Source organism: Myotis yumanensis, unplaced genomic scaffold (genome assembly GCF_028538775.1).
Source record: "Myotis yumanensis isolate MYYU_CA2020_CCGP unplaced genomic scaffold, mMyoYum1.0.hap1 SCAF_16, whole genome shotgun sequence".
Taxonomy (NCBI): domain Eukaryota; kingdom Metazoa; phylum Chordata; class Mammalia; order Chiroptera; family Vespertilionidae; genus Myotis; species Myotis yumanensis.
The window spans coordinates 50,316,635-50,343,537 of NW_027223767.1; the positions used below are offsets into that span (position 1 = coordinate 50,316,635).

The 26,903-nt window shown below is 59.1% G+C and overlaps 3 protein-coding genes and 1 non-coding gene across 14 annotated transcripts; 3 read left to right on the forward strand and 1 right to left on the reverse strand.

Moving 5' to 3' along the window:
• Positions 1-10: 10 nt before the first annotated feature.
• On the reverse strand, positions 11-26,625 carry RECQL5 (RecQ like helicase 5). Of its 5 annotated transcripts, XM_070394549.1 has the most exons (19): positions 26,137-26,625; positions 25,222-25,343; positions 23,595-24,113; positions 23,075-23,180; positions 22,473-22,584; positions 20,951-21,113; positions 18,070-18,149; positions 3,989-4,207; positions 3,693-3,792; positions 3,541-3,577; positions 3,370-3,428; positions 3,220-3,293; positions 2,792-2,885; positions 2,342-2,467; positions 1,536-2,071; positions 1,297-1,387; positions 956-1,180; positions 714-783; positions 11-616 (listed from the first exon to the last, which is right to left on the reverse strand). In XM_070394549.1, exons 1-19 carry the CDS (start codon positions 26,261-26,263, stop codon positions 516-518), a joined length of 2,961 nt encoding a protein of 986 aa, XP_070250650.1. In that variant the 5' UTR covers positions 26,264-26,625; the 3' UTR covers positions 11-515. The 5 variants fall into 5 exon arrangements, 4 of the variants coding, with proteins under 4 accessions (XP_070250650.1, XP_070250651.1, XP_070250652.1 ...); XM_070394550.1 differs by lacking the exons at positions 1,536-2,071; positions 2,792-2,885; XR_011468450.1 differs by lacking the exons at positions 11-616; positions 714-783; positions 1,536-2,071 and having other exon boundaries at positions 1,095-1,180.
• On the forward strand, positions 4,943-11,772 carry SMIM5 (small integral membrane protein 5). Of its 4 annotated transcripts, XM_070394608.1 has the most exons (4): positions 4,943-5,047; positions 5,360-5,803; positions 10,394-10,549; positions 11,191-11,772. In XM_070394608.1, exons 3-4 carry the CDS (start codon positions 10,423-10,425, stop codon positions 11,298-11,300), a joined length of 237 nt encoding a protein of 78 aa, XP_070250709.1. In that variant the 5' UTR covers positions 4,943-5,047; positions 5,360-5,803; positions 10,394-10,422; the 3' UTR covers positions 11,301-11,772. The 4 variants fall into 4 exon arrangements, with proteins under 4 accessions (XP_070250709.1, XP_070250711.1, XP_070250712.1 ...); XM_070394610.1 differs by lacking the exon at positions 4,943-5,047 and having other exon boundaries at positions 5,133-5,803; positions 10,391-10,549; XM_070394611.1 differs by lacking the exons at positions 4,943-5,047; positions 5,360-5,803 and adding an exon at positions 6,756-10,096.
• ERLN (endoregulin) lies at positions 11,883-21,756 on the forward strand. 4 transcript variants are annotated; one of them, XM_070394614.1, is made up of 4 exons: positions 12,887-12,930; positions 16,406-16,506; positions 16,833-17,606; positions 19,599-21,756. In XM_070394614.1, exon 3 carries the CDS (start codon positions 16,839-16,841, stop codon positions 17,022-17,024), a length of 186 nt encoding a protein of 61 aa, XP_070250715.1. In that variant the 5' UTR covers positions 12,887-12,930; positions 16,406-16,506; positions 16,833-16,838; the 3' UTR covers positions 17,025-17,606; positions 19,599-21,756. The 4 variants fall into 4 exon arrangements, 3 of the variants coding, with proteins under 3 accessions (XP_070250715.1, XP_070250713.1, XP_070250714.1); XM_070394612.1 differs by lacking the exon at positions 12,887-12,930 and adding an exon at positions 13,932-15,161; XR_011468454.1 differs by lacking the exons at positions 16,833-17,606; positions 19,599-21,756 and adding an exon at positions 14,582-15,161 and having other exon boundaries at positions 11,883-12,930; positions 16,406-16,691.
• LOC138995195 (U6 spliceosomal RNA) lies at positions 13,439-13,545 on the forward strand. The gene has a single exon (XR_011468529.1). It is a non-coding gene; the product is annotated as a U6 spliceosomal RNA (small nuclear RNA).
• Positions 26,626-26,903: the final 278 nt, after the last annotated feature.

Below are 26,903 nucleotides of genomic sequence, written 5' to 3' on the forward strand. Positions count from 1 at the left end.
TGCGCGTGCATGTGTTAGAACAGACTTTATTCCTCCGGGAGGCGCCTCGGCCCAGCCTCGCCTTCCCGAGCAGGAGCCGAGAAGCAGGGCCGGCCGCTGCCTCTTCCCACAGCTCTGCACCTGGAGCCCCGCGCCTTGCACAGGTGGCCTCCCACAGCTTACAACTCAGGTACAAGAGGTGGAGGGACCGTTTCTTCTTCCTGTTCCCCTGGCGGCAGCCACCCCACCCAGGTCCTTCTAAGGTGGGGCTCCATGAGGCCAGGAGAGAGAGGGCGTCAGGCCTGGCAAGTACATAGGAAGCTGGGCTGACCTCTAGAATTGGTTTGGGAGGTGTCCGGGGGCATCTCCACAGCAAGGTATGGTTGGAAGTGGGGAGGACCCTGAGAAGAGAAGCCCCTGAGGAAAGAGATGCCCTGCGGCCTCAGGCCTGCCCGCCTTCCCATTCCTGAGTCAGGCCCCGCTGGCCCACAGTAGAGACGGGGGGCGGGACACTGGCCCCGCTGGGCCGCAGTCGGTCATCTCTGTGGGTCACACAGGCCGTGCCAGTCAGCTTCACTCTCGCACCGGGCCCGGCCCCGGAAGAACTGCTGGATGAGGTGCTGGGCCTCTTCCTTCACTAGAGAGTTGGGGTAGGGGAGTGTGAGGGCCTGTCGCCTCCCTGCAGGTCCCTCAGGGCCCCCAGTGCCGCCTGGAGGGGTGACCCAGGCACTCACCGCTCCTCCCAGGAGAGGGCTCCTGAGCCAGCGAGTGGGAGAGGTGGCGGGCAAAGGCTTTAAACAGGTCCTGCGGGTGGAGGGTGGGAGCGGAGGGCTCAGACCCCGGCTCTGCCCTGAGCAACCACAGCCACGACCACAGGGAGAGGGCAGCGGGCCGGGCTCCACTGCTTCCCGGTGGCTCCCATGCCCTGCCCTCCCTGCACCGTCCCCAAGGCCCCGGGGAGGGCAGACTAGCCTACCTTGGAGGCAAACTTGCCCTCTTTGTAGAAAGGGGTCAGGCACTTGACCACTATGTTCGCAGCCACCTTCAGGGAGGTGCCCGGGGCTGGGAGCTGGCAGGAGCCCTGAGCCGTGCGGCTTATGGTGCTCTGACCACTGGCCAAGATGTTGTCGTTGGCCTCGGCTAAAACGGAGGCACCGGCTGAGGGGTGAGGCCTCTTCCGCGCCTGGCTCTCCGGGTTCTCCTGAGCAGGGCCACAGTGAGGGTCACCCTTGGGCTCCCTGTCACTGGCCCTTCCCCTTCTTCTGAAAGACTGGCCACAGCATGTGCTGGCTCCCTCCCGCCGGGGCCTGGCAGTACCTGCTGGGGCCTGGGCCGCTTGCCCCTTGGTGTCCCCTCTGGGGGGGTGAGCTGGCCTTCAGGGGGCCCCGGGTCTCGCAGTGGGCAGGCACTGGCAAGGAGAGAGCAGGCGTCAGGGCTCCAGGTACCAGCTGTGCCCTCGGCCGGGCAGCCCCAGCAGAGCCCACGGCAGGAAGTGGGTCACAGAGGCCCGAGAGCGAAAGGGATTCCAGAGGGTTGCGGGACTGCCCTGCCCTTACCTTGGCCCCTCCCTGGTGCACTCCGTCTGGGGGCGGGCAGCCGAACGCCCCAGGGCTCCATCCTCCTCCCCGGTGCATGTCTCTGGGGCCACAGCCAGGGGTCCCCGCACCCCAGCCCAGGAAGGGCTGGCACCTTCCGCCCCTGGGGCTGAAGCCAGGGCAGGTGGGCTCTCAGCCCTTTGGCAGAAGAAGCGGGCGATGTTCTGAGAGTCCTTGAGGGCCGCAGCGGCCAGGAGCTGCTGCTTCTTGTTGGCCCGGGCCTTGGCCGCGGGACTGCCCCCCGAGGGGCCCTTTGCCTTCTCAGGGGAGGGCTCCCCACAATGAGCACTGCTTCTGGGGGCCTCTCTGAGCCCAGGGACAGGCTCACTGCTTTCCTCATCCTGGAGGCCACGGGGCTGGCTGGGGGGCTCCTGCTCACCTCCCTGCTCAGGCCTCGGGGCCTGCCCCCCAGCCCTCATCTCCTCCATCAGCTGTGAGGCCGTCTGGAATGGGACGGAGCCTTTGGGGAAACCGGCTCCCACCCGCTTGGGTTTGAGCTGTGAAGAGGAGAGAGGGTGCTGACCAGCAGGCCCCTCGAGGGCACCCCAAGGCTGGTCCTGGTATGGCCTTTCGTGGGACGGGGAGGGAAACACCAGCACCAAACCCTGGGGTCAGGCTGTGGGGCTGGGGACACAGGCGGCGGAGCAGACAAGCTCGAGGGCCTGCCTGGGCCCCCCAGCGCCAGGACTGCTATGGCAGGGGAGCAGGGGAGGCAGGGCTGTGCCGTAGCTGAGGAGAGGGAAGTGGCCGTTCCCAGGCCCGCTCACCGAGTACACCTGGGAGGCCGGCAGGATGTCGTGCTCGGTGGGCTCGGCCGGGGCACTGCGGCTCTTGGCACCGCCTGCTGGGTGGTAGAGCTGCCCGTCCTTGGAGGTTCTGTGGATCTCGGCCACCTGGAGCAGGATGGCAGCTGGGCAGGCATGCTAGGCACCCACAGGCTCCCGGCAGCCCCCACCCAGGCTCCCACGGCGGGCTTCTGTGGCCCATGACCGTAGGCAACTGGACACCAGACAAGGTCCAGTCCTCAGGGGCTTGGCTAGAAGTGGCTCCAGCTGGCAAAGGGGGGGAGTGGGCTCCCCACAAATGAGTGGCTGCTTGGTAAGGAGTGGATTCGGGGCTGCCTGGGCCAGAGGGTGGCAACCAGCCTGGGAGTGTGGAGGGGCCGCCTCTCCCACCCTGACCCTGAGCAAGCTCCGCCCATCCCCGCCCCCGCCCACCTTCTTCAGCACGCTGGCCTTGTACAGGTTGGCAGCCTTGGCATTTCGGAACATCTCATGTTCTAGCTCCACAGCCTTGGCCTGCAGGTCAGGTCTGGGGGAGGGAGTGGAGGTATCAGAAGGCCCGAGCTCTCTGCCTGCTGAGCTCCGGGTGGGTTCTCCTGGGGGACCCTGGACATGGCTCTGGGCCTGGTGGGAATGGCCTTGAGGCAGGGATGCCAACCTGGACACCCTGGGCAACCTGCAGCCCCTCGGGGTGACCGAGCCTGCCCGGTGGTGGGGCTGTAGGGAGCTGCGACCCCTGGGAGTAGGATGGGTCACAATCAGGGGAGGGAGCTCCCAAACAGGCTGGGGACCCAGAGTTCCAGCTGTTTCCAAAGGAACAGAACGTGGAGAACCCTCCCCGCCCGGTGACCTGGGACACTCACCCCTGAGTGGCACCTGCAGCCTGGCAGTTACTGCTCAGAGCCTCCTCCAGCAGCCCCAGGCAGTGCTCACGGGCCTGCAGAGGGAGTGGGAGAAGTCGGTCACACAAGCCTGAGGCTGGGGGGCAGGTGTGAGGAGCCGCTACCTCTTACCTTCACAGTGAGCCTGGGGATCTTCCTGCTGGAAGCCTCTTTCAGGGGACAGTCCTCATCTGGGGGGAGGGGCAGGCTCTCACTCTGCCTTCTACTCTCTGGAGTCCCCAACCCCCCAAGGAGGCATCTTCCATCCACACCCTGGAAACAGCCCACACACCCCATACTGACCTGGGGGTACAAATTCTTCTGTCTTGGGGTCTTTGCCCTGGAAGATGACAGGAAAGGCTTGTGAGGCATCCCGCCCGCTGCAGGATAGCACCCAGGTCAGCACCGGCGAAGGGGGTGCTGTGGGGACCCCACAGAGGCCCCACCCCCTTCACCTTGCGCAGACTCATCTGCTTCTGGTAGAAGAGGTTCCATTCCCGCTTGTGGGCCTCATCTCTGCCCTCGTCCCCGCTGCCTCCAGAACCTTCGTCATACCTAGGGGACAGGCTGGGCATGAGCAGCCCTGGCCTGGCCTTTGCCCTCCCTCCCCCCTCGGGAGGGGCAGCGATGCCCAAGGCCCTGGCAGCCCCAGCATGGCCCCTGGTGCAGGAGGATGGTCTGGCCATGGCACCAGGGAGAGAATGCCAGACCGTTTCCCGTGGGTGGGAACCCCGGCTTCATGGCCCCTCACCTGCTGAAGCCCCCGTAGCCCCTGCGGCCGCCCTCATACAGCTCAGGGTCGAAGCCATTGTCCTGGGAGGGCCCGATGCAGGTCTTGCTCCAGCTGCTGCTGCGTTCCAAGGTGTCCAGCTGCTTCCGCACGGCTGCGGGGTTCTGGCAGTGGTCGCAGCCTCTGGTGCAGGCGGGGGGTGCATCCCCAAAGTACTTGGCAATGGCAGCATGGCGGCACCTGGAGCAGGCAACACGGCAGAGACGGGTGAGGGCCCAGGCAGTCCCTAAGCTTGGGCTGAGCACTGCTACATGTCCGGCACTGTGTTGCGCATCGCAGACTCATCTCATAGGAGCCTCACAGCTCCATCAAGTCCCTTACAAATGGCCAGTCCAGCTGCAGGAGTGTGTGTGTGTGTGTGTGTGTGTGTGTGTACGCGCGCGCAGGCAGAGCTGTCCAGGTGCCACGTCCCAGGGACAAGAGCAGCTGGTGCGAGAAACCCTCTAACAGCTGAGACCCTGAGGAGAGGCTTCAGGAACAAGAGCTGACTGTTACCCAGCCCCTAGGAAGCCGGCCTGGCTGCCTTCCTTAGCTGAGTGGAGGATGCACGCTGAACGGCCGGAGACGGCAAGGAGGCCAAGACGGCCACCAGAGGGCGCTGTCGGCGCCACTCCGTGTACCTCGGCACAGTGGCTGCCTGTCCGGCCGGCCTGGGGAGACTCTGGCATCCAAGTGGTGTGGCCACAAGGTTGGCTTCTTTACCCCTCCCCTCCCCCAAGCCCTGACTCACTGGGGTTTTGTGCTCACACTCAAAGGGCTCCATTGACGGCTCGAAGATGCAGGCTGGGGTGGGCTCCTGTCCTGTTCCAGGCACAGTCTGGTCGACTGGGTGGCACAACCAGCCAAATGTCAAAGGGCCCAGCCTGGGCTCTGGAGCCTGCCCTGACAGCCGGGCCCGGAGTGCAGCGACGGCCTAGCACACGCTCTTTGGCCAGGAGACCGGCAGGGTCCCCTTTCCTCCAGGCCCGAGGCACATGAGGCACACCCCCAGCCAGCAGGCCAAGCACGGGCCACTCCCAGGTCACGGGGACTCCTGAGCTCTTCCCCAGAATTCCTGGGGGAGGGAGGCTGGCTTCTTGGGTGGTCTGGCACCTCCCCCACTATTTACTCTCTCCCTAGAGAGGCCAGAGTGAGGGACCAGCCAGGGAGTTGCCTGAGGTTGCAGGTTGGGGTGGTGGGGGATGAGAGCCCAAGGCCCTCCTGAGGGTAGGGCAGGAGCCAGGAGCTGGGCATGCTGCGGGCCTCCCTCCCTCCCTGCCCACTCCACACCTCAGCGGGAACCTCCCTGGGGTCATCTCCGCTGGGGAACTGAGAACCCTCCTCTTTCATCAGCTCCCGGCCCAAGCCCAGCCCACGTGGCTTAGCACACACCCACCAGGAGGGAGAGGAAGAGGAGGAACAAGCAAGAGACAGAGGCAAGCGCCGGGCCCATTCCTGGGACCTCCGGGGCAGGGCCAGTTCTCAGCAGGACTCCCCGCCTGTGGCCCGGCTCCCCCCTCAGTGGCCGCCCCGTGTAATTTGACACTTGGATCTCCTGGACGACCAACAACAAAAAAGCTGAAGCCCAGATAGCAGCTGGCTGTCAGCACCGGCAGAGCGGCTCGCTGGCTCCCAGGAGGAGAGGCATCCAGGGAGCAGCCCTGGGTCACCCAAGAGGCGTGTGACAAGCGAGGTGAGGTGGCGGGAGGCCGAGGACAGGCCCCCGGAGAAGAGGCCGGGGCTGCCTGGCTCCCCAGCACCTGCGGCGGCACCCGCAGCTCCAGCACCTGATCCCAGGTGAGTGGCCACAGCTGAGGGGGTGGGGGTGAAGGGAAGGGAGCAGCAAGGTCCCCCCGCCCCATGGACGGAGGGCCACAATTTACCACGGGGGACACACTTGGTCACAGTCTGCGGACGGCCTCCAGTTCCAACCTGGGCTCTCCCTGCTTGCAGTCTCCCAGCACCGGGGACGCGCGCGGCTGCAGCCTCCTGGAGGGTGGCTTCCTGCCTGCTTGCTGAGCAGGCCGAGGGGCCAGGGTGCCTGATGCTCTGCAAATTAGTTTAAGCTTTTTCCATTCAGGGGCTTATACGAGGGATTTGGCTGCCGGGCTTGGGAGAGGAATGTCGCCTGCCCACTGAGCCTCCCTTTCCCAGGACCAAGGCAGCGCCTCCCTGGCCTGCTCTCCCCAGCGCAGGAGGCTGAGGGCAAGGTCCACCCCGCCATGTGGCAGGACCCACGCAGCTCTGCCTATCTGTGTGCCAGTCCGGAACCGCCGCTGCCCCCTCTCATGGGGGCTTGGCCTGCTGCCCACCAGGTGTCCTCAGCCCGGGGCTCTGCTCATGAGCTCCTCCCGGGGGCCCCCGAATCTCCCTAAATGCTGCCCCAGGAGTGAGAGGGCCAGGTGGGGAGAAGGTGAGGACGGTGGGACTGAGATTGGGGGGGGAGGCGGGGAAGAGGGGATCCCTAGTGTCGGGCCCGCTGCTGCACCAGGTAACACTGTGCCCAAGCCCGTCCTCCAGGCAGCATGGAGAGTGGCCCTGCCCAGGAGGCTGACTCCTGCTTCCCTGGCCTCAGCCAGGGTTAAAGTCTCCCCCTGGCCCTCCAGATGCTTCCCCAAAGCAAACAAGGCAGTGTCTACTTAGAAATGCGGCCTATGGCTAAGGCTACGGGGTGGGGATTGGGGTGGGGCGCCAAGGATCGGCCCAAGTGTGGGCTTTGGCCTGGCTGGTGGCTGGGGAGACTACAGGTCCTACAGCGAAGGGCAGAAGAGACAAGACGCTGGGCTGTGTTAGAGGCAGTGGGTAAGGTGGGGGAGGGAGGGACCAGTGTCTACTTCCCACTGCCAGACGGAGCCGAGACAAAAAGGGGTGTCATGGGGCGGCTCCCCACGGCACACAGGGGCACCTCTGCCCTGCTGGCCACACAGACCTCGCACACACTCAGGTTATTATTCGTTCTAGCTCTTTCTCCAATAAGACAATGCCCCGAAGCAAGGTGGCTACAACCGCCCTGACAGAGTAACAGGCGCTGAGCCAGAAGCCCTGGGGGCCCTGCGCCATCAAGGACTGTACTTATCAGTCACAAACACGCCCGCCTGCTTCCCCTGGGAGCTGGAGTGTCAGCTTCGCGAGGAGGAAACAGGGAAGCTTGTGTCCCCAGTGGCAGGTGTCTGGATGCCTGGCCACCCTGTGGCAAGGTTGTCTGTTTAAATGACACACAAAGGAATGTTTCCTGGTCCGTCCAGCTCGGCCAGCCTTGCTCTCTGCCCTGCTCACTTTCCCCTCCGCCGGCAGCCGCTCCCCGTGGGGAGCACCCTGGGAAGGTCCAAGGGCCAACGCTTGCTCTGGCTGCTTCTAACTGCCGCTCCCCTCCCCCCCCTCCCCCCAGCATGGGTTGGGAGGGACTCCGGTCCCCTGGTTCATAGGCAGAAGGTACAGTTTTAGAAAGAGTTTGCTGGACCTGAGACAGAGAGATCAGAAAAACGGAGAATTCTCAGTAGCCCCACTAGACTTGCCTGGCCCCCTCCCTCTGACCTGGGAAGGTACCGGGAGGAGAGGCAGCCAGCCCAGAGCACCCCATCTCCCCAGGCCACAGCTGGAAACTCGAGTAGGGCTCCCTACAGAGCAACAGCTGGGGCACCAGCCCATGGTCACCTGACGGCTGCTGGCTATATTGGGCACCAGGCACAGGCGCCCCCTTGGCCTGGGCTTTAAATAGCCCACTGGGAGGACCGCCTGGGACCTCCTGGAATGTGCCGCCTCCCTCCCAGGAAAGAGGCCTCTCCAGCACCCCGGTGGTCCCCACTGAGGCTCCTGCTCAAGCCCAAGCTGGAGATGGCAAAGCCGCAACGGAAAAGCCAGGGGCTCCTATCGGTCTTGAGGCCATAAGAGCCGCGTCCAGCAGCCCCACTCCTATTCCGGGCGCAGATGGGACTCAGGGAGCAGCCCTGACTGGGCGAGGCTGGCACGCTCTGGGCTCCAGAGGCCCTGGGTGCAAAGCCAGGATGCCACCCAGGTCCAAGCCTGCTGCTGCTGCTGCTGCGGACCCAGTCCCCCCAGAGGGGGCGAGGACCTCCGGGCGGGAGTCTGCGCTCTCTGACGTCAGACATCCCTGGAGGACGGCTGACTTTAGAGCTGAGGCTTCTGATCAACAAAACCTTCCTCCTCCCCGCCCGGAGGCCACACCCTCTGACTGGCCGGGTCTCCGTGCCACACCCTCGGAGCCCTCCTGGGGCTTTGGGGGTGGGAGCACCAGCGAAGAGCTCCCCCTGCCCTCCGTCCACCTCTTTCAAGGAGCCTGTCTGATGGATACATTAGGCTGTGCAGGCACCGGGCCAATCAGGCTGAGAAAGCCGACCGAGTGTGGACGAAGAGGGAGGGAGAACAGCTCCTCAACCCTGTGCACTCCCCCCTGGAATGAGACCCGAGGGTGAGAACCTGGAGGGGGGGTGCCCACAGGCCTCGGAGCTGGGGGGGGGCCTGCTCTACCATCAATGGGGGATGCTGCTCAGTTTGACCACAGGAGAGAGGTACTAAGCTCTGGGAGGAATATTGAGGACCTGAGACGCAGAGACATGCAAGATCTGTCCCTTAGGTGGTTCTCACAGAGCAGGTGTGGCCTGGGCCTCTGAGAGCCGGGCCTGGTGAAAGCAGGGTCCCGGGCCCACGAGGGTGGGCTAGAGCTGCTCCTGCAGAGCCCACCAGCTCCCAAAGGGCCCAGGGCACTGAGCCGAGCCCCCCCCCGCTGGGCAGGGCCCTCGGTGAGCTGCCCGTGGGCGGACTTATCTTGCTGGTCAGAGAGGAAGCTGCCTAAGACAGGCCTCCACTGAGACAGGGTGGGGCAGCACAGGGGGGCTGGTCAGACCTGTCCAGCCGGGTGACCTCGGGGGAAGTCACTTCCTCTCTCGGGTCTCAGTTTCCCCATTCGTAAAAGAAAGGAGGCAGGAGTGATGGCCTGTGGCATTCTGGGAGTCCGAGCCTTCGCACCTTTGAGAACTGGATCCCAATCGCCTTTGTGGGGGCTGAGAGAAGGAAGGTCCCGCTTTTGACAGGAAAGCAGCTAATTTCCCACGGAGCCATCACTGCCTGCCACCCCAGCATCACTTAAAACGGCTCCGTCTCCAGCCTGCCTCCCCTCCTCCCCCTCACACGCCACAAACATTCCAGAATGAAGGACGCAGATGAAACTCCCCAGGTGCTGGAGGAAGGTCACTACCCCCAAAGGCCACCTGAACTCTCCTGCGCTGGCCAGACCCCACCCAGGGGGAGTCCCGGGTGCTGGGCTCCTCCCTGTGCCAGGCTCTGGGCTGCCAGGCGGCCAGTCCTCCCACAGCCTCGAAACACTGGCACCTCATCCTCACGTAACGAGAGAGACTCAGAGAAGACATCAGTCGCCGCCGAAGCAGGGAGGGGGGCAGCCTCAAATGCAAGACAGGACAGAGCCACGGCGGGCAGCTGGCGAAACTGCCAGAGAGATGACTTGGAGGAGGAGACGCAGGTCTGAGGGACGAGGCAGAGAGGGCACAGGTGTCCTAAGTGACCACAGCACGAGGCCCCGCCTTCTACAGTCCGAGCTGCCCGAGAAGGACCGGGCGGGCTGTGGTCGCTGTGGGTCCCTCCTCACCCCGAGGGGCTCAAGCAAGGGCTGCACAGCACAGGGAGGCGGGAGCGGGCCTAGGGCAGAGGGCAGCTCTACGGAGGCTGTGCAGTGGCACCACGGGAGTGACGGGCTTCGCAGATGGCAGCCACCCCCGGAGAACCCCTGGCTGACACCGGGACGCGGTGGCAGTCACTAGAGCCCAAGGTCTGGCACCAGTCCCCGGCCACCTGTTAGCCGCCCTGGCATTAGAGCTGCCTTGGAGAGCAGGTTCAGGCTGGGCTGGCACACTGTCGCCGGGCCTGTCCTAAGAGGAGGGGCTCCCTGTGGCCGCAGGTGAGGCGGAGGGCAGGGACCTCTGCTCCACATCACGCCCAACTTGCAGGCACGGCTGGCCCTTCGCTTTGGCCCCCCCATTCTCCCTGCTGGTACCGCAGTCCTGTGTGACCCAGGGCCACTGGAAAACCTAGGACCGGTGTCTGAGACCAAGCCATGTGAGCGTGAAGTCACCCCAACATAGACACAATGGCCAACCTTGGCAGCTGGCAGACCCCTCCCGTGCCCAGCTCTACTGAGCAGCTCCCAGCAGGGCCTCAGGCTCAGTCATCACCAGCTGCGGGGGGCTGCGGGCCACCACTGAGCAGGGGGCCATGGGCTCCCTCCCTCCTGAGCCACCAGGGGTGGAGCGAGAGGGTGAGACCTGACAAACTCGTTCTGCGGGCACAGGGAGCGGGAGGGTGGATTCTCGGAGCCGCCCGCCCGCGGGGACTCAGGTGCTCTCTCTGCAGCAGAGCCGGCAGGAACCCGGGAGCTGACCAGCATGGGGGCCACCGACTTCGTGCAGGAGATGCGCTGGGTGGGTGAGAGGCTGCTGCTCAAGCTACAGAGGCTGCCGCAGGCCGAGCCCGTGGAGATCGTGGCCTTCTCGGTCATCCTCCTCTTCACAGGTCAGTCGGGCTCTCGGGTTCTCCTCCGCTCTTCCCGGCACGGGGAGGCGAGACCATGGTGCTGGCCGGAGGGCTGGCGGAGTAGGGAGACCACGGTGCTGGCCGGAGGGCTGGCGGAGTAGGGAGACCACGGTGCTGTCCGGAGGGCTGGCAGAGTAGGGAGACCACAGTGCTGGCCGGAGGGCTGGCAGAGTAGGGAGACCATGGTGCTGGCCGGAGGGCTGGCGGAGTCGGGAGACCACGGTGCCGGCCGGAGGGCTGGCGGAGTAGGGAGACCACGGTGCCGGCCGGAGGGCTGGCGGAGTGGCTCGGTGTCTCCCAGGCAGAGGAGGGGAAGCAGATGTCTCTTGGGGGGAAACGAGGCATTTCCCCTGGTCCAGGGACATGCCTCAGGGGATGGGCTGGGTGGTGCTGGGACCAGAGGCACCCAGCATCCTGCCCCAGGGATGGAGGGACCGGAGCTCCGGGAGGCAGAGAAGGCACTACAGGGAGGAGGTCCGGGCTCCAGCGGCCGGCATGGAGATCCTCTGCCCTGGGCAGAGGCCGTCCACACCTCCAGAGGGGCTTCTTGGCAAGAGGGGGGCGTTCCTTCTCTTCCCACCTCGGAGTTCTGTGCCCTCTGCCTCTCCCCGACCCTCCAGGCACCGTGCTGCTGCTGCTGCTGGTCGCCTGTAGCTGCTGCTGCACCCAGTGCTGCTGCCCCGAGCCCAGGGCCAGGAAGGCCCAGGTGCGGCCCGTGTCCCCGCCATGAGGACCGAGAGCTGACCGAGAAGCTGGAGAGGAGGCTGACGCCACGCCCGGGCGTCGGTCTGGCCCCCCAGCCCTGACTCCTCGAGACCAAGTCCACTGTCACAGCTCTGGCCCCGCCCAGGAACCGGACGCGGCACGTGGGGGCTGGTCCAGGAAACAAGGGCCGTTGTAGTCACAGGACCTCCACCTGCCGAAAGCGCGGTGCCAAGGAGGAGTCACCATTTCAAGGACAGAGTAAACCGCCGGGGATCTTGGCCTACCCGCACTTTTTAACAAAACACGGAAGCGGGGTCCCCAAACCTCGACGGAGAACAGCCCGCACCCAGGGGAGCTGGCCTTGGGGTTCTGCTGACCACGCCAAAAAGGAGCCGCCCAGGCGCGGGGACTTAGTGCAAGAGCCCCTGGGAGGGTGCCTGTCAATATCCCAGTCCAGTATCTGCCTGTTTCTTTCCAGTAAAAGCTTTTTCGTTCTATGTTTCTGGGCATCAGACTCGCTGGGCTGGGCTCTGTGCATGAGCAGCGCCACGTGCCTGAGGACCAGGGGCGTGACTAGCGCGCTCCCTGTGCCATGAAAGCTGGCGGGCCACGCAGGCGGGAATGCTGCGGAACCAGTGGCGGGTGCAGGGCGATGCCTGTCAAGCACCAGCTGCTGACGAGCTCTGGCTCCCAGACGCCCACTGGGCAGCGATGGACGCAGCGTGTGTCCCAGGCAGGTGCTGGCTCAGAAACGCCACTTACCAGTTGTCACTGCCATTAACTGGAGCCTGCACCCTCGCGCTAGAGGCTCAGGCCTCTGGTCTCCCCCAACTGCCGGAGTAAGAGAGGGGCCGGGCCCCAGTTCTGCCCACACCTGTGTCCCGACCCTTCGCCCTTTCCCTGCTTGTGCGCCCGACTGCCCGGTTCAAACCCTCGCCCCAGCACTCCAGCTGTGGGAATGCAGGTCAGTGATGCAACCTTCCCGAGCCGCGCTTTCTCCCTGGGAAATGGGCTAGTCCTGGTCCCTGCCTCCCGGGGTGCACTCGCGGGGTGACCTAAGATGACCTGTCGGGCACTTGCCACAGTGCGGGGCACGTGCTAAGAGCTCCGCAGAGGTCCTGCCTCCACTTCAGTCCGCCCTCTCTTCCAGAGAACATGGCACGTGGGTGCAAACCCAGGGTGACGGCCGGGGAGGCAGAGGCTCCCAGGGCACCTCCCCTCCGCCCCCGCTGGTCCCCAGGGCCATAAAGAGGTCCGCACTTTGCACCTGCCTCTGTCATCTTGGGCAGCCCATGCTCTGGCCGCCTGAGGGCAGAAGCCTGTGGCCCAGGAAACAGGGGGTGGGGAGGGGATGCCAGCCCCGCCACCACCACCCCCTCCAGCTGGCAGGCGGGCGGGGAAGCTCTCTGGCTAGTTCTACTTCCTGGTGTCCAGGGACTTGTGGGTTTGGTTTCGATGGAAGATTCAGAGAGGAAGTGCTTCTGTACAAAATAAAAGAAGTCCAAGAATCTGCCTGTATCCTCAACCCCGCCCCCCGAAGAATGGGATTCAGAATGATGACAACAATGATGATGGTGTGGCTATAAAGGCAACAAAAACCTGCTGAGGGCTCACACTGCACACGCTCAGGCACTGTCTTCAGAGTTTGGCTGCAGGTAAGTTCATGTAATCATCGCAATGACAATGCTGTAGGTAACACTAGTAACACATTTTAAAGAGGAAATTGAACCTTAGTGACACTAGATAATTTGTCTACGTTCAACCAGCTGCAAAGTGGCAGAGCCGCCTCTGGGCCCAGCCCGCCGCTGCAGAGCCCGCACTGCCACACCCAGCCGGGGGCCTCCCAGAGCGAAGGCTCTGATCCATTACCTCCACCAACCAGCCCCACATCCCAAACACCCAACCCTGAACTGTCTCAGAATAACCTCCTGTGAGCGGGTGGGGCCCAGCCAGGTCTCCCTCCCGAAGGAAAACTCCAGGAAGAAGGTGGGAGGGATGGGAGGGGTGCCCTGCCTCCCTCAGTCCCTGCACCACCACCACCCTCCCCGGCTGGAGGGTCCCCAGGAAGCTCCGGTCCAGGAGCTGCTCCAGCAGCGCAGTGCCCAGTCCCCGTGCGACTTTTCCTTAAGCAAGTTTTCCCCCACAGCAAGGATGTCCCTTCCCGTGCTCGCTTTGGCTGCACATACACTGAAAGCGGAACGACACGGACAAGATTAGCATGGCCCCTGCGCAAGGATGACATGCAAATTCTCGAAACGTTCCACATTAAAAAAAAATAATGGTGTCCCTTTCTGAGGGTGGCCGGGCCTGAACCTCTTGGTTAGAAAAGATTCTAGCTTCCTGGTCCAGCTGCCAAGAGGTGGAGGCCACAGGGCTGGCTGGCTGGTTTATTTGCATTTTCCTCCTCCAGGCCAGACAGTACCTGACTGCTGTGTCCAAACAAGACACTGTCCCTGTCCTCAGGGGGCTGGCTCCTCCTCATTCCTTGGCAAAGGGGCGCATCCTGAGCCCTCCCCACCCCCCCCACCCCCCACCTGCCAATTGGGCCAAGCCCCAGGCCGGCTTCAATCCCACCCAGAGCTGTGCCAGCGACAGCAGCCTGCATGCTCCCGGTGGGCAGCTCCCAGCCTGGGTCTCTCTGGGGCAGGTGGGATGGAGAGGTGGCAGCAATACCCCCGTCGTGGGACAACCTGAAGGCTGCCCCTTCCAGGGCGCAGCCAGACCCAGCACTTCTCCATTACCCTCTGGACCGCAGCCCGCTGGACAAGCCCCCGCCGACGCCTGCGGTCCCTGCGGCCCTGTCTGAGGCGGCTCCGCATCGCCCGTCAGGCTTCGTGCCTCCCCTCTGCGGCCTCTGTGCTCTCGGTTCCTCAAAAGGGCCTCAGTCTGCACGTGAGGCCCGTGCATTTCACTGTCAGACGCCACCATGACGCCACCCGTGCAGGAGTCTCATTCGCAAACTGTGGCGGAGAGCCTGCAAACCGGTTTGGTCCTGCAACTTGCCTCTCAAACATTAACTACTGAAAGCAATCCACAACCAAATCTTCACGGCAGCGAACCTATTTGCTTGTGGCTAATACCAGTTCCAGACCATAAAACACTGAGGCAAATTAATTTGTCCTTGAAAACAGTTCCCTCCCTGTCCTTGGGGCCTGGCGCCTGCCACAGAACTTCGACTCCCAATTCTAATTCTGACACCGTCTCCCTGTCTCCACGCAAACCTCTCTCCTCCAGGGGCGGCCCCTCAGGCCCAGGCCAGGCGCTGCCACCGGCACCAACAGCACCCTCCCCTTCTCCTCCTCCCAGCTCACTTCTCTGCATGGTGGTCCCTGCAGCAGAATGTTCTGATCTGCCAGCAACTGACTAAAAGAGGTGGTGAAAGCGATGGTCTTCCTGCCGCAGGGAGGGCCGGGGTCTCCTGGTCAGTGTGGCCAGAGCTCCGGGATTGTCTCGTTGGGTTTCGTGGAAGCAGAACAAGAATTTAAAGACACCAGTGTGAGCTCCTCCTGCATTTTTACAAAACGTTTCCAGTCGTCCACACCAAGGTGACACATGGGCAGGAACATTAGGTGAGTGATTCCAGAATCACGCCAAAGTGGTCAGAGAGGCACTGACGGAAACCACGGCTCCCCACTCACTGAGGTCCGCACAGCTTCGGAGCTCAGATGCGGAGCGGAGTTCACACCCAGCGCAGTTGCCCCTCGGCTGTATGAGCGTGCCTGTCCAGCTGTAAAACAGGCTTTCGGCTATCCTTGCTGCTTCATTTTTCTCGTCCTATTAACATGTTAAGTGCCCAGCCTGTTTTGTCTTCTGGACGGAAAGTGTGGTGTCAGTCACCGGTGACAGACTGTAATTATGTAATTACAAGGACAACGGCCACAAACAGGTTTGTAACGAACAGCTGGTTCTTGATAAGCATCAGCTTCACAGACTGAGCGGAAGTACAAGGGCATCCTAGGGACCCTCCCACGGGCTGGGAGCGGTCAGCAGGCCAAGGGCATTAGTCAGGTTGGCCTGGGTCAATTAAGCCCATGATTGCTAAGAGGGACTTGCTCCTCCCCCACCTCCTTGCACCTGCTGCGCATCCGAATCACCTGGCCAGCTCTACGAAGCAGGGGCTGACACGCCCAGAGTGACGTCAGTGGCATGAGACGGGGCCTGGGCACGGGCTCTTAGAAAAGCTCCTAGAACCTAAATGATCCTACAAGCAGGGTGAGGACAGGGCGCTAGAATGTCAGCTCTGGGAGGGGGCCTGCCTCTCTGATTCATGCTGGGCAGCAGCGCCTGGCACAGTGGAGCTTGACACCTGACTTGTGGAGTGAGTGGTGGCCGCCAGGCATCACATGCCAGGGCACCGGCCCATTCCCACTTCCTAGCTGCCTGTCACACCAGTGGGCGGGAACCAACCACACAAAGCAGCTGCAGACAAAGGCCCGGGGAGAAGGTAGGCCCACAGCACCCGTAGCCTCCATGGGAGGCTCTTCCACCCAGAAATGAGTTCCAGGAGGTGCCAGCAGGAGGCGCAGTTACCCATTCGCCCTGCATCACAGGAGGGAGCCTGAGGGGTGGTTCCAGCCCCGGGGCTTCTGAGCCCTGGGCAGGTCCTTTCAGGCCACGTCATCCAGACAGAGAGGGGAGGCAGGAGCCGCTTCCCGGGAGGTGGATGGAAGTCCCGGGGCAAGGGCCCTGACTCCAGTCTCTTCCCCTACTCACCCCAAGTCTGACTTCTCTTAGCGAGGACATCTCCACACATGTGCCCTGAGCAGCGCCCCCCACCCCCCGCCCCCATGACATCAGAGAAGGACAGAATGCAGCTGAGGGAGTAAGTGTGAAAGGCAGAAAGGGACCAGAGGTTGCTAGGCCACGGACTCTGGCCCACCTTTGTCACCTTTGTGACAGCAGTGAGGTCTGGTCAGGGCCACCTGGCACTGAGGACACTTTTTCCTCCCATCAGCTGCTTCTCTGAGTCAGAGCACCGCTCTGGTCACCTGCTGGCCTCTCCAGCTCGTCCCCCAAAGTGTGGGCCCCTAAGGGTCACCCCATCCGCCCTCTCAGGACTCGGGAGTGTTAACAGCAGAGTCAGGTAAGACGCCTTCCTTCTCAGCCCTGACTCCCTTCTATTGGCTACAGGCTTGCCTCCAAGGAAGTTTCCAGAAGTCTCAGCTCAAGGCTGTCCGCTCCTCCGCAGCCATGCTGCTCTCTCAAAACGCTTCCAACGTTTGGCAATCGAGGCAAGAAAAATAGGGTCTAGAGCGAAGCTTTAGCGGAGTAGGTCTCAGCCTGGGAGAGGAATCCTTGCTCACATCTCTGAGAATCCAGAGGTGGCCTCCACAGGACCCAAAGGCCCCTGGGGGGTGCCAGCCCTCACCCGTTTCCACAGGAGGCATGGAGCCCAGAGACCCCCTTCACGTCAGAGTCTGCCAGCCGCATGGGGCCTGCGTTTCTCTGAGATGGCCCAGCGGGTGACCTGGGGGTGGGGACTGGGCGGGTGTGGACAGCAGCGCCTGGGGCAGGGCCTGGAGAGGCCCTGCACTCAGTGCCTCTGTCCCCTTCACAGGTCCACATGGATCCACTGCTAACAGACCAGAAGCGCCTCTGGAAGGAAGAGTTCTGGCAGAACCCCTGGGACCAGGGGGGCCTGGCCGTCATCAGCATATTCCTCATCACCGTCCTGCTGCTCATGCTGTTCGCCATTGTGTTTGGGGCACTGCCTCTGGCTGAGAAGGCCGACCAGTCTGAAGAGTCATGACCTGACTTTCGGGGGGCCAAGGGGGGCCACCTGTTCGACACTCTCCAAACACCGTGGGCCTTTCCCTCGAAGCCCCTTTAACAGTCTGGATTATACATTTTATGTGATTCTCTGATAAGCGTCTGTCTTTCTCACTGAGCCGAGCCCCATAAAAGCAGGTCCCTCTGTGCTCACCACTGTGTCCCGCACGGCTCCCCAGAGCCCAGTTCAATCTAGGCCTAAACACAGGGAGGCCTGGAGGCCGGAGGTCGCTTCAAACCTCATTACCATTCCTCCTGACACTAGTAGGTGAAGAGCCGGGCCTTGAATAACCACACGCTCCCCATGGAACAGCTCAGAGGAAGCAGAGGATGGAGGAGGGTTTTAGACTGAAGGGCTAACAAGTGCAAGGTGTCCCCAGCTTGTCCAGAGTCCGCCCTGATGTTCCGCCCAAGGTGTCCCCAGCTTGTCCAGAGTCCGCCCTGATGTTCCACCCACAGTGCTCACAGCTGCTGTGCTCAGAATCTGCCCGCCGCCGCCTGCCTGTCACTGCAGCTCCCAGGCTCCTCCCGGCCCCACGGGCAGCAGATGCAGATAAAATCGGTAAGTGAGTTCCAAGTGGGCAGGCTGGCCCGATTCGAGAAAAGCTGATTTCTCTCCAAGCCCGTCATGCACGCCCGCCGAGAGATAAACCCGCCGCCACATGCCCATTCGGGTCCAGGCTAAGGGGGCTCCTCCAGTGAAGCCAGAGGCCCTGTTCAGTGGCATGTGATGACCACAACGCCAACGGCTCAGGACTGAGTTGCTCATGGGGCAACCCATTCCAGAAGGGGATAAAGTAGGGTGGATGGACGACTACCCCAAATATTCACGCTGTCAGTTTCTGGGGCCTTCCACGAAAGAAAGGGGCCCGACTTCCAGGCTGCCTGGCCGGACACACCCCATGCAGGCAGGGTCCCCTGGTGGCCCGAGAGTGGCCCCACGTTAGCTGGTTGACGAGTGGGTGCGGGGCAAGGAAAAGATCTCAGTCACGTTTTGTTCAGAAACACGCGCATAAGTCACTCACCCCAGTTCTTCACAGAAGGTCACCAAGGCCTCAAAGGCCAGGAGGGCGGCTTTATCAGACGCTTTGTTCCCCCTCTTTTCCTGGAGACAAGAAACGACCATTGGTCGGGGTGGTTACCAGAGGGAAAGGGGGTGGGGGAGGCAGGAGAGGGGGGAGGGGGGACAAACGGAGGAAGACGCGACTTGGGGTGGTGAACACACAGTACAATGTGCAGATGATTATTACAGAACTGTACGCCTGAAACCTAAATAATTTTATCAACCAATGTCGCCCCAATAAATTCAGTAAAAAAAAAAGGCAACGACCATTTAGCAGAAGTCTTACAGAGGTGAACTACCTTGTAGCTCAAAAAATGCTGAGAAAAACATCAAATGAGAATAAGAAAGACACTTACCAAACAGTGGCCCCAAGCCTGACCGCGCATGAGCATTACCTGGGTAACTAAGAGGGACGCGGGCTATCCCCAGGCCACTGAAGCACGTTAGAGCCGTTAACACACGTGCCAAATCTTTCACTTAAATTTGCATTTATGTGATCGCTGATGAGTGAACATCTCTGGATGAGCTTTTCTCACGTCCTTTGTTTTGTGCCAGTGGGTGGAAGCTCTCTATTTATTCTCAACTCCAGCCTTTTGTTTGCCTTCCACATTCTATATTTTTCCAGATCTACTATTTAGTTTATGGTCTCTTTTTCATTTCCATTCCTAGGTACTTATGCTAATGCAGAGAAAAGCTGCTGCTTTTTAAAAATATATATATATATTTTATTGATTTTTTACAGAAAGGAAGGGAGAGGGATAGAGTTAGAAACATCGATCAGCTGCCTCCTGCATGGCCCCTACTGGGAATGTGCCCGAAACCAAGGTACATGCCCTTGACCAGAATCGAACCCAGGACCCTTCAGTCCGCAGGCCGACGCTCTATCCACTGAGCCAAACTGGTTAGGGCAAAAGCTGCTGCTTTTAAAAAGATGTAAAATATTCTTACATTCATCCATCTTGCCAGGTTTTTCTTTTCTCTCTCTTTTTTTAATTGATTTCAGAGAGTGAGAGAGAGAAACATCAATGTTGAGAATCATTGATCGGCTGCCTCCTGCACGCCCCCTACTGGGGTTTTCCACAAACTGGGCATGTGTCCTTGACCGGAATCGAACCTGGGACCCTTCAGTCCGCAGGCCGACGCTCTATCCACCGAGCCACACCAGCTGGGCTTGCCAGGTTTCCTTATAAATGGGCAGACATGCATTGACATTTCTACCTCCTGGTGTCTTCTTTCCTGTTCTCCTTGTCCCTGCAAGTGTGTGTGTGTGTGTGTGTGTGTGTGTGTGGTCGTTATGTTGTCATTTTAGTGGGAACTGGGAATAAGCACTTGTATTTCATCTTTCTTTAGGAAAAGTCTACATGTATTCTTCTGCAACTTCACACATTATGCTTTATCCATGTTGGTTCATGTAGATTTACTGGGTCATTTTTCTCTGTTCTAGATCATTCCACTGTGACTAACCCAGTTTTCTTATCCAACACTCTACAGAGGAAGAGTCTAACTGACATTAGGTGCTGCAGCCGACATCCCTGTGCATCCCTGTACACGTGACCGGTCGTCTATGCAGACGTGGAGTTACCGAATCACAGAGCACCAGCATCCTCCACGTCCGCGTCGTCACCTCCTCTCTCTTCAGAGCAGTCGTACGAGTTTACGTTCCTGACACACTGTGAGGTACCCTTTCCCACATCCCCACAGAGAGGGCTTACATCTCGGCCAGTCTGGTGGGCGTACAACAGCTCATCGTCTAGTCTGCGTTTCTCCCATGCCTCCGTGACGGCGAGCACCTCTTCACACGCTCACTAGAGTCCCTGTGACACTCAGGGAGGAAACTTCTCGCTCTCAGCTGTTGCCTTTCACTCACCTGTCAGAGTTCCCTACATGCTCAGTCACTTATGTATGTTGCAAATATTTCCCCAATGGCTCCTTTATCACTGTGTTTATGGTGTCTCTTGCTAAATGGAAATTTTTAGTTTGAATTTAGTCAAAGAAGAGTATCTTTCTTGATAGTTTCTGCTTTTAAAATCTTGATATTCTCTTCCCTTCCTCAAGGCCATCAAGTATTTCTCCCCATTCTTACAGTTTTTTGAGGTCTTTAATCCATTGGTAACTCATATATGTATGGTATGGGAGGTGGGAATTTAATTTTATCTTTTCCCAGCACCAATTATTCAACAGTTCATCCTTTTTCTATTGATTTACAATGCTACCTGTCTTACATCAATTTTCCTTATCCAATAAGGAAATTATATACATGGGTCTCTTTCTAGGCTCTGTACAAAGAATGTACGATCAGTTTTTTTTTTAAGACTGAAAAGAAAAACAAAGAACTTATGTAGCAATATGAGAAAATGCTTATGTAACAATGCTGATGAAAACAAGGCAGGACTGATCTTGAGTATGTAAAGTAACATGCACAGTACTAAGATAAATTAACATAAAGAAGTCTAACCCTGGCTGGTACGGCTCAGTTGGTTGGGTGTTGTCCTATGCACTGAAAGGTTCCCAATTCAATTTCCTGTCGGGGCACACGAGTGGGTTGTGGGCTTGGTCCCTGGTAGGGGGCGTGCAGGAGGCAGATGGTTGATGTTTGCTCTCACGTGGATGTTTCTCTCTCCCTCCCTCTCTAAAAATCAATTTAAAAATCTTAAGAAGGACAAAAGTCTAACCTAGCTTGTTGCAATGCCCATCGACCAACATACAATTCCCCCTTGCTATACGGTCTAGCCCAGGAGCGCCCCTCTAGCTGACAGAATCTCCATCCGAGTTCAGATATGAGCTGCGCAAAATCGGAAAGTTGTGAGTTTGGACAGAAAGGGCTCCTACTGCCTGGGACTTACCTGGAGTTTTGCTACTTCCTTCCTGATCAGGAAGCTGACTTGGTCCCGGTCGCTCCTGGAGTAATAGAGGCGGCACCAGGAAGGCCTCCCGTCCCTGCCCGCCCGGCCAGACTCCTGGTAGTACCCAGCCATAGACTTGGCAATATTCCAGTGGGCGACGAACCTGTGGACCCAAAGGGGCAAGCGGCATGAGGCGTGGCAGGAGACCTGAGGGGAGGAGCGATTCTGAGCAGGGGGAGCCGGGCTCTCCACAGTGAGCAGGGCTGGGTGGGCGAGCAGGCAGAGGACCCCAGGGCGAAGTATGGACAGGACACCTGCAGTCCATCGGCAGGCCTCCCTGCCCCGGAGCAGCCCAGGTCACAGCCATAGCAGGAAAGGGGCCTTTCCAACCCAGATGAGGAACAAAAACGCTCGGTCAGAGGTCCCGTGGGAAAAAACATGCTGGACTTAAACAAATCAGATCAGGCCACTGATGAGCCCCACGGCCTTGGAAACGTCCTTGTGAATCTCTCTGGAGAGGGGCGTACCATTAAGTACCTACTAGGAACCAGGGTATGTATTTGTCTCATTGAATTGTTACCGTCACCATCATGGGAGGTAGCCCCATTTGAGAGACAACGAGCCTGAGATGCAGAGGTGAACTGTACAAGGTGACACAGCAAGGGGACAGCAGAGCTGGGATCTGAGCCTGCGGGTGCCTGACTTCAAAGTTGGCCCCTAACAAGACACAGCCAACCCAGCATCCAAGCTCTGGTGCCCAGGTCCGTGCTCGGAAGGAGACTGGACTTTGGGTGGTGAACACAATACAGCAGACAGATGATGTGTTGTAGAGCTGCACACTTGAAATTGTATATAATCTTATTTACTGATGTCACTCCAGTAAAATCAATAAATATCTAAAACATAAAAAAATAAAGTCCGTGTCCTCTCAAATGCAGTGCACAGACTAATTCCTACCCTGACCAACTCAGCGTCGCTGTGCGTCTCAACAAGACAGTGTGTGCAGAAGAGCTCCGTAAACCATGCCCGGCGTTAGTGCTGGTGTTATTCAGAACCCAGCGCTTCCGTCTGTGGCCCAAATGCCTCCCCAAGGTCAGACTCCCATCCGCCACCGGCGGGGCCCGGGAGGCCGGCTGTACTCGTCTCCTGTGGCCGGCCAGCTGGCAGTAACAGGCAGTGATGGGAACAAGCGCTTGCCTCTGACTTCCGCAGGGAGCAGGTTACGATGGTTCATTCCCCCCTCACTGGGCCCATCCGCTAAGACGTGAGTGAGCGGCGCTGTGTTAATGAGTGAGCCTGGTGGTCTGCGTGCTGCCCACCTCCTGGGGGACGGCAGAACCCTGCTGTGCCAACACTGGGAGCAGCGGCACAGACACTGTCAGAGTGTGGCCTGTGTACCAGGGACCCTCCCCTGGGGCCTCCTTCGCCCTGGTGCTAGAAGGAACCCAGGGACCTGGTCCTCCTGGCAGCCCACCCCGAGCCAGGCCCTGATCAGGAAGGTAAGACAAGAACCAGCGCTCACCTGACGTTGGCTTTGTCCACTCCCATCCCAAAACTGATGGTGGCAACAATTACGGGGACCTTCTCCTCCATCCACTCGTTCTGCACCAGCGTCCTCTCAGAGGCCTTCAGCCCTATAAAGGGGGGAAGGTGGAGAAGGGAGCTCGCGTTTCCCTCGGGGTTCCCTTGGGCACTGCACACACACCCTGAATCCATTACTTGCCTGCTGTGTGACCACGGGCCAGGCGCTTAGCCTCTCTGAGCCTGAGCAATAAATATAAAGGCCCCGGCCTGTGTTCTCAATGAATGGCAGAGCCAAGATTCAAACCCAAGTCCGCTGGCCTCCAAAGCCTGTGCCCTTCCCACACCAGCAGCAGCTGGGCTTTCCCAACTCCTCCCGGCTGCTGGGCACAGGGCGAGAGAAAGCATGCCAGAGTCACGGTCTCATTTTGGACCTCATTCTTGGCTAGACTCCTTCCTGTGGATTTAAGTGAACCGCTTTAGCTCCGCCTGGGAAGCTAGAAAAGATGTCAGGCCACCTGGTTTTTCAGGATCCACAGGAATAAGAGACGCGCCAAGAGGCCTGTGCGAGTGGAGAGGACCACGCGGCCCGGCGGCCCTCACCTGCGTGGTAGGCCTTGGCACTCAGCCCCCTGTAACTGAGCTCTATGGCCAGCTGTTCACAAGCCTCTCTGGTCCTGCAGTAGACGATGCCGCAGCCGGACAGCACCTGAAGGTGAAGACAGGACAACGGGAAGGAAATCAGCGCTGGAAGAAACGAGCCATCCGCCCGTCACCCTGTGGCCTCTGTAACAGGAGCTCTGCACGGTCTCTCATCAGCCCCACCGTCTCCCTGGCAGGCCACCCAGCAGGGCTCTGCCACCCTCACAGGCAGGACCGAAGCGGCTCAGCCCGCCCGGGGCCCGGCCAACCAAACTCCTCTGCCTCCTCCCCTCTAACCCTGACTAGGCCTGCAAAGGCCACAGTCAGAGCATTTCCGGACAAGGAGAGCCCAGTGAGGGGACAACGCCAGGAAGCCAAAGGGACAAGCCTCTGTGCTTTAAGCAGCTACAGCTAGTCTGCGCTAAGGAAGCCAGAAACAGCAAAGGTCTTAGAAAACCAATCCCCAGCTCAGGGCCCTCACCCCTTTCCCAGCCTTCTGGCCAAGCGCCTTAAGGCAGAAGTCCCTCAGGTTCCCGTAGGGATCAGAAAGCAGTTCCTTGAACTGCACGTCGTAGAAGAGATTGGCCCGGAAGCAGGGAGTCTTGAAGGCAGCAACCGGCTGCTTGAGGTGCAGAGCAGCAAACACATCCTCGCGGACCTGCGGGGTGGCTGTGGCGGTCAGAGCCACACACGGGGCATGTGCCAGGCGGGAGCGCAGGGCACCCAGGCGCAAGTAGTCGGGACGGAAGTCGTGTCCCCACTGGGAAACACAATGAGCTTCATCCACCACCAGGTAGGAGAGCAGGTGGCGGGACACCAGGGAGTTCAGGGTGGGCTGGAAGGAGGCGGAGGCCGCCATCTCCGGCGTGATGTACAGGAGCTTGGTCCGGGGCTTCTCCTGCTCCAGGTCGGAGAGCAGCTCCTTTTTCTCCTGCGCCGAGAGCTTCGAGTTCAGGGACCTCACTTGCACCTTCAGGGCCAGCAAGTGGTCCACTTGGTCCTGCGGGCAGAAGGGGAGAAGCACGGAGGGGCGTGAACGGCCCTCAGCATCTCAGGCGTGTTTCCCAGTCATAAAACGTCCTCCTCCCACCCTCCAATGTGTCTTTCCTTTGCCTACAAGAAGGACTGAAGGCGACGTGGTTGAGAGGACAGGCTCTGGAGCCAGACAGACCTGGATTTTTTAAAAAATATATTTTTATTGATTTTAGAGAAGGGAGAGAGACAGAAACATCAACGATGAGAGAGAATCATTTACTGCCTGCCTCCAGCACGCTCCCTACTAGGGATTGAGTCCACAACCAGGTATGTGCCCTGACCGGGAATCAACTGTGACCTCCTGGTTCATAGGGCAACTCTCAACCATTGAGCCACACTGGCTGGGTAGGCAGACCTGGATTTAATCCTGGCTCACTTACCTGCCACATGCTCTTGGGCTGGTTCTTAACCTTAGCCTGTCCATTTTCTCTCTCTCTCTCTCTCTCTCTCTCTCTCTCTCTTATAAAAATAGTGACACCTAATAAGATTGTTGTGAGAATGAAATCGTACATCTCAAAGGTGTAGTGAATGCGCATGAAGCACCAGCACAAAGCCCTGGCAATCACTCATTTAGCGCTCTCATCGTTCTTCCCTGTCTCTCTCTTTCTTCACAGTTGATAGCTCTTAACTACATGGCTACACTTCCTCATTTCTGATTCTAGCATCCCATCTGCAGGCCTTAAATATAGTCAGAAGTGCAGGGCAGGTGTTAACAACATCCCAATCAGCCTCTCATCGCTTTTTCTATCATAGGTGCGCCCTTGCCAGGATAAAGCAGGACACCAGGATCCCCCCATCAGTTCAGCACCCTAGCCATCTGCATGAGTGTGCATGAGACAGTTCCGTATTCGTCTGGACAAAAAGTAACATAGGAAGGTAAGCGACCACACAGTACTATGCACTAGTGGAGAAGCCCACGTACGGGCAATTCGGAAACCCAATACAGAGAGGGGGATAAGCAAATGAAAGAATGTAAGAGGCAAAAGACCAAAGAAAGCAGAAGTGAAATTTCCAGCTATAAACAACCTTCCCCTAACCGTTCTGGGCCGGCATCTTCATTCCCTAAGCCTCACCTGAATCAATGCAATGAGGGGAGAGATGACGATGGTGATGCCTTTGGCCAACAGAGCAGGGAGCTGATAGCAGAGGGATTTTCCTGCCCCTGTGGGCATGCACACGAAAACATCCTTGTTACCTGAAAAAATACAAGACGACAGCATCTCAGTGCTTTCTGCCTTTTATCTTTCCTTCATCAAAGCTGTTGAAAATTAAATGAGAATGTAGAAAAAAGCCCTAGCAGAGTGTCTGGTACATGCAGAGGGCGGTGGGGGGGTGTCAATATAGCCTTAATTCCCTTCCCATCCTTTCTATGAAAAGGGGTACAGGGACATTTGGGAAAGCACACAAACCATTTCTGATCATGGCAATAACTACCACGTCAAGAAGTCTGAGTCCGCTGGGATATAGAAGATTGAACTAAGTAGCCATGAAAGATGACACTGCCACATGAGTGCGCATATCTGCGTAGACGTGGAAGCAACATCATTTAGATGTCTTGTTTATAAACATTACAGTGTAGTTAACTTTCCACAGCTGCTCCCCTCTTGGCAACCTCCATTTGTCAACAAATCTCAAGTTTATAATATTATGAATCCTTCCTTCCCTAGTTGGGACCCAGGCCACTCAATCTTTAACAAAGGGATTACCTAGGTCAGCGACTGGCTGAGGCCTTTCCTGCCACTCCCACACAAACTAATGGGCCTCTATGACCTGTTTTCAAAGATAGCCTGCAGCTCTGGCTATGAAATTAAGAAACAGAGCAGTTGGGTGGTTCTGCCCATAAAATTTCAAGTTTGGCGTCTCTCCGATTTCCAAAGCTAATTATGGACCAAGGCTGGGGAGGCAGGAAGGGTCAGAAGGAGGGTGTCCTCGGCAGTGCTCTGGTAGAGCCGGGGTAAATGTAAACACAGGTAGCGTGGCCTCGTTACCTTTCACTACAGCCATGGTCGCACTCTCCTGTAAAGGTGTCTTAAAAGAGTCAAACCCGAAGACCTTCTTCAGTGTGCTCCGGACTCGACGCTCAGGGTCAAAAGGAGAGGAACGGTGGGTGCTCATCTTAGCGACAGACAGTAGCCAAAGGTTAAGGCAAAGGTGGTGATCACAGGGTTGTGACAGAAACCCTGTTCTGCTTTTAAAATACTGCTTATTTTCCTCTTTAGTATACTAGTAAATGTGCTTGATTACATTACTCAAGCAATATATTATTTTCAAGCCATACATCAATACATTCCTGGGTAATTAACATCTCCCCTTTCACATCAGTGAAAATAAAAACACGGAACTATCCCGGGCCACCGTATGCACAGAGGAGCTAGAAATCAGACACAAATGTCTTCGGAATCGCTTGGAGAAGGTGGAATTGTTTGTCTAAGATCCACCTTCTGCTTCTTCTATAATCATAGCCATGGCGCCCATTCTCCCCCCACTACCCCCCACTACCCTCCCAGACCCGATCCCTTCTTCCCAACTCCCAGGGTGAGAACTCCTCCCCTTTCCTTCTCTGAGCCCCCAAGCCGCTTCACCCCAAGATATCAGAGCTGGCCGTGGGCCGCCCGGGAGCGGAGGGCTCTAGTTCGGGGGGCGGCCGGCGCCTGCAGGCTCGGGAACTACTCCCAGGCCCCCATCGCCACCGCCAACTCGTAGAAACCCAACAGCTGGACTACCACTGTCGGGTGAAACCCCGGCAACCTGGTTT

Coding starts and splice junctions, on each gene's coding strand:
- SMIM5 (XM_070394608.1), top strand. CDS start 10,423: ATGGGGGCCACCGACTTCGTGCAGGAGATGCGCTGGGTGGGTGAGAGG. Junction 10,550..11,190: donor GGTCATCCTCCTCTTCACAG/GTCAGTCGGGCT, acceptor CCGACCCTCCAG/GCACCGTGCTGCTGCTGCTG.
- ERLN (XM_070394614.1), top strand. CDS start 16,839: ATGGATCCACTGCTAACAGACCAGAAGCGCCTCTGGAAGGAAGAGTTC.
- RECQL5 (XM_070394549.1), bottom strand. CDS start 26,263: ATGAGCACCCACCGTTCCTCTCCTTTTGACCCTGAGCGTCGAGTCCGG. Junction 2,072..2,341: donor CGGCCTCCCAGGTGTACTCG/GTGAGCGGGCCT, acceptor TCCTCTTCACAG/CTCAAACCCAAGCGGGTGGG. Junction 784..955: donor AGGGCAAGTTTGCCTCCAAG/GTAGGCTAGTCT, acceptor CTCCACCCGCAG/GACCTGTTTAAAGCCTTTGC.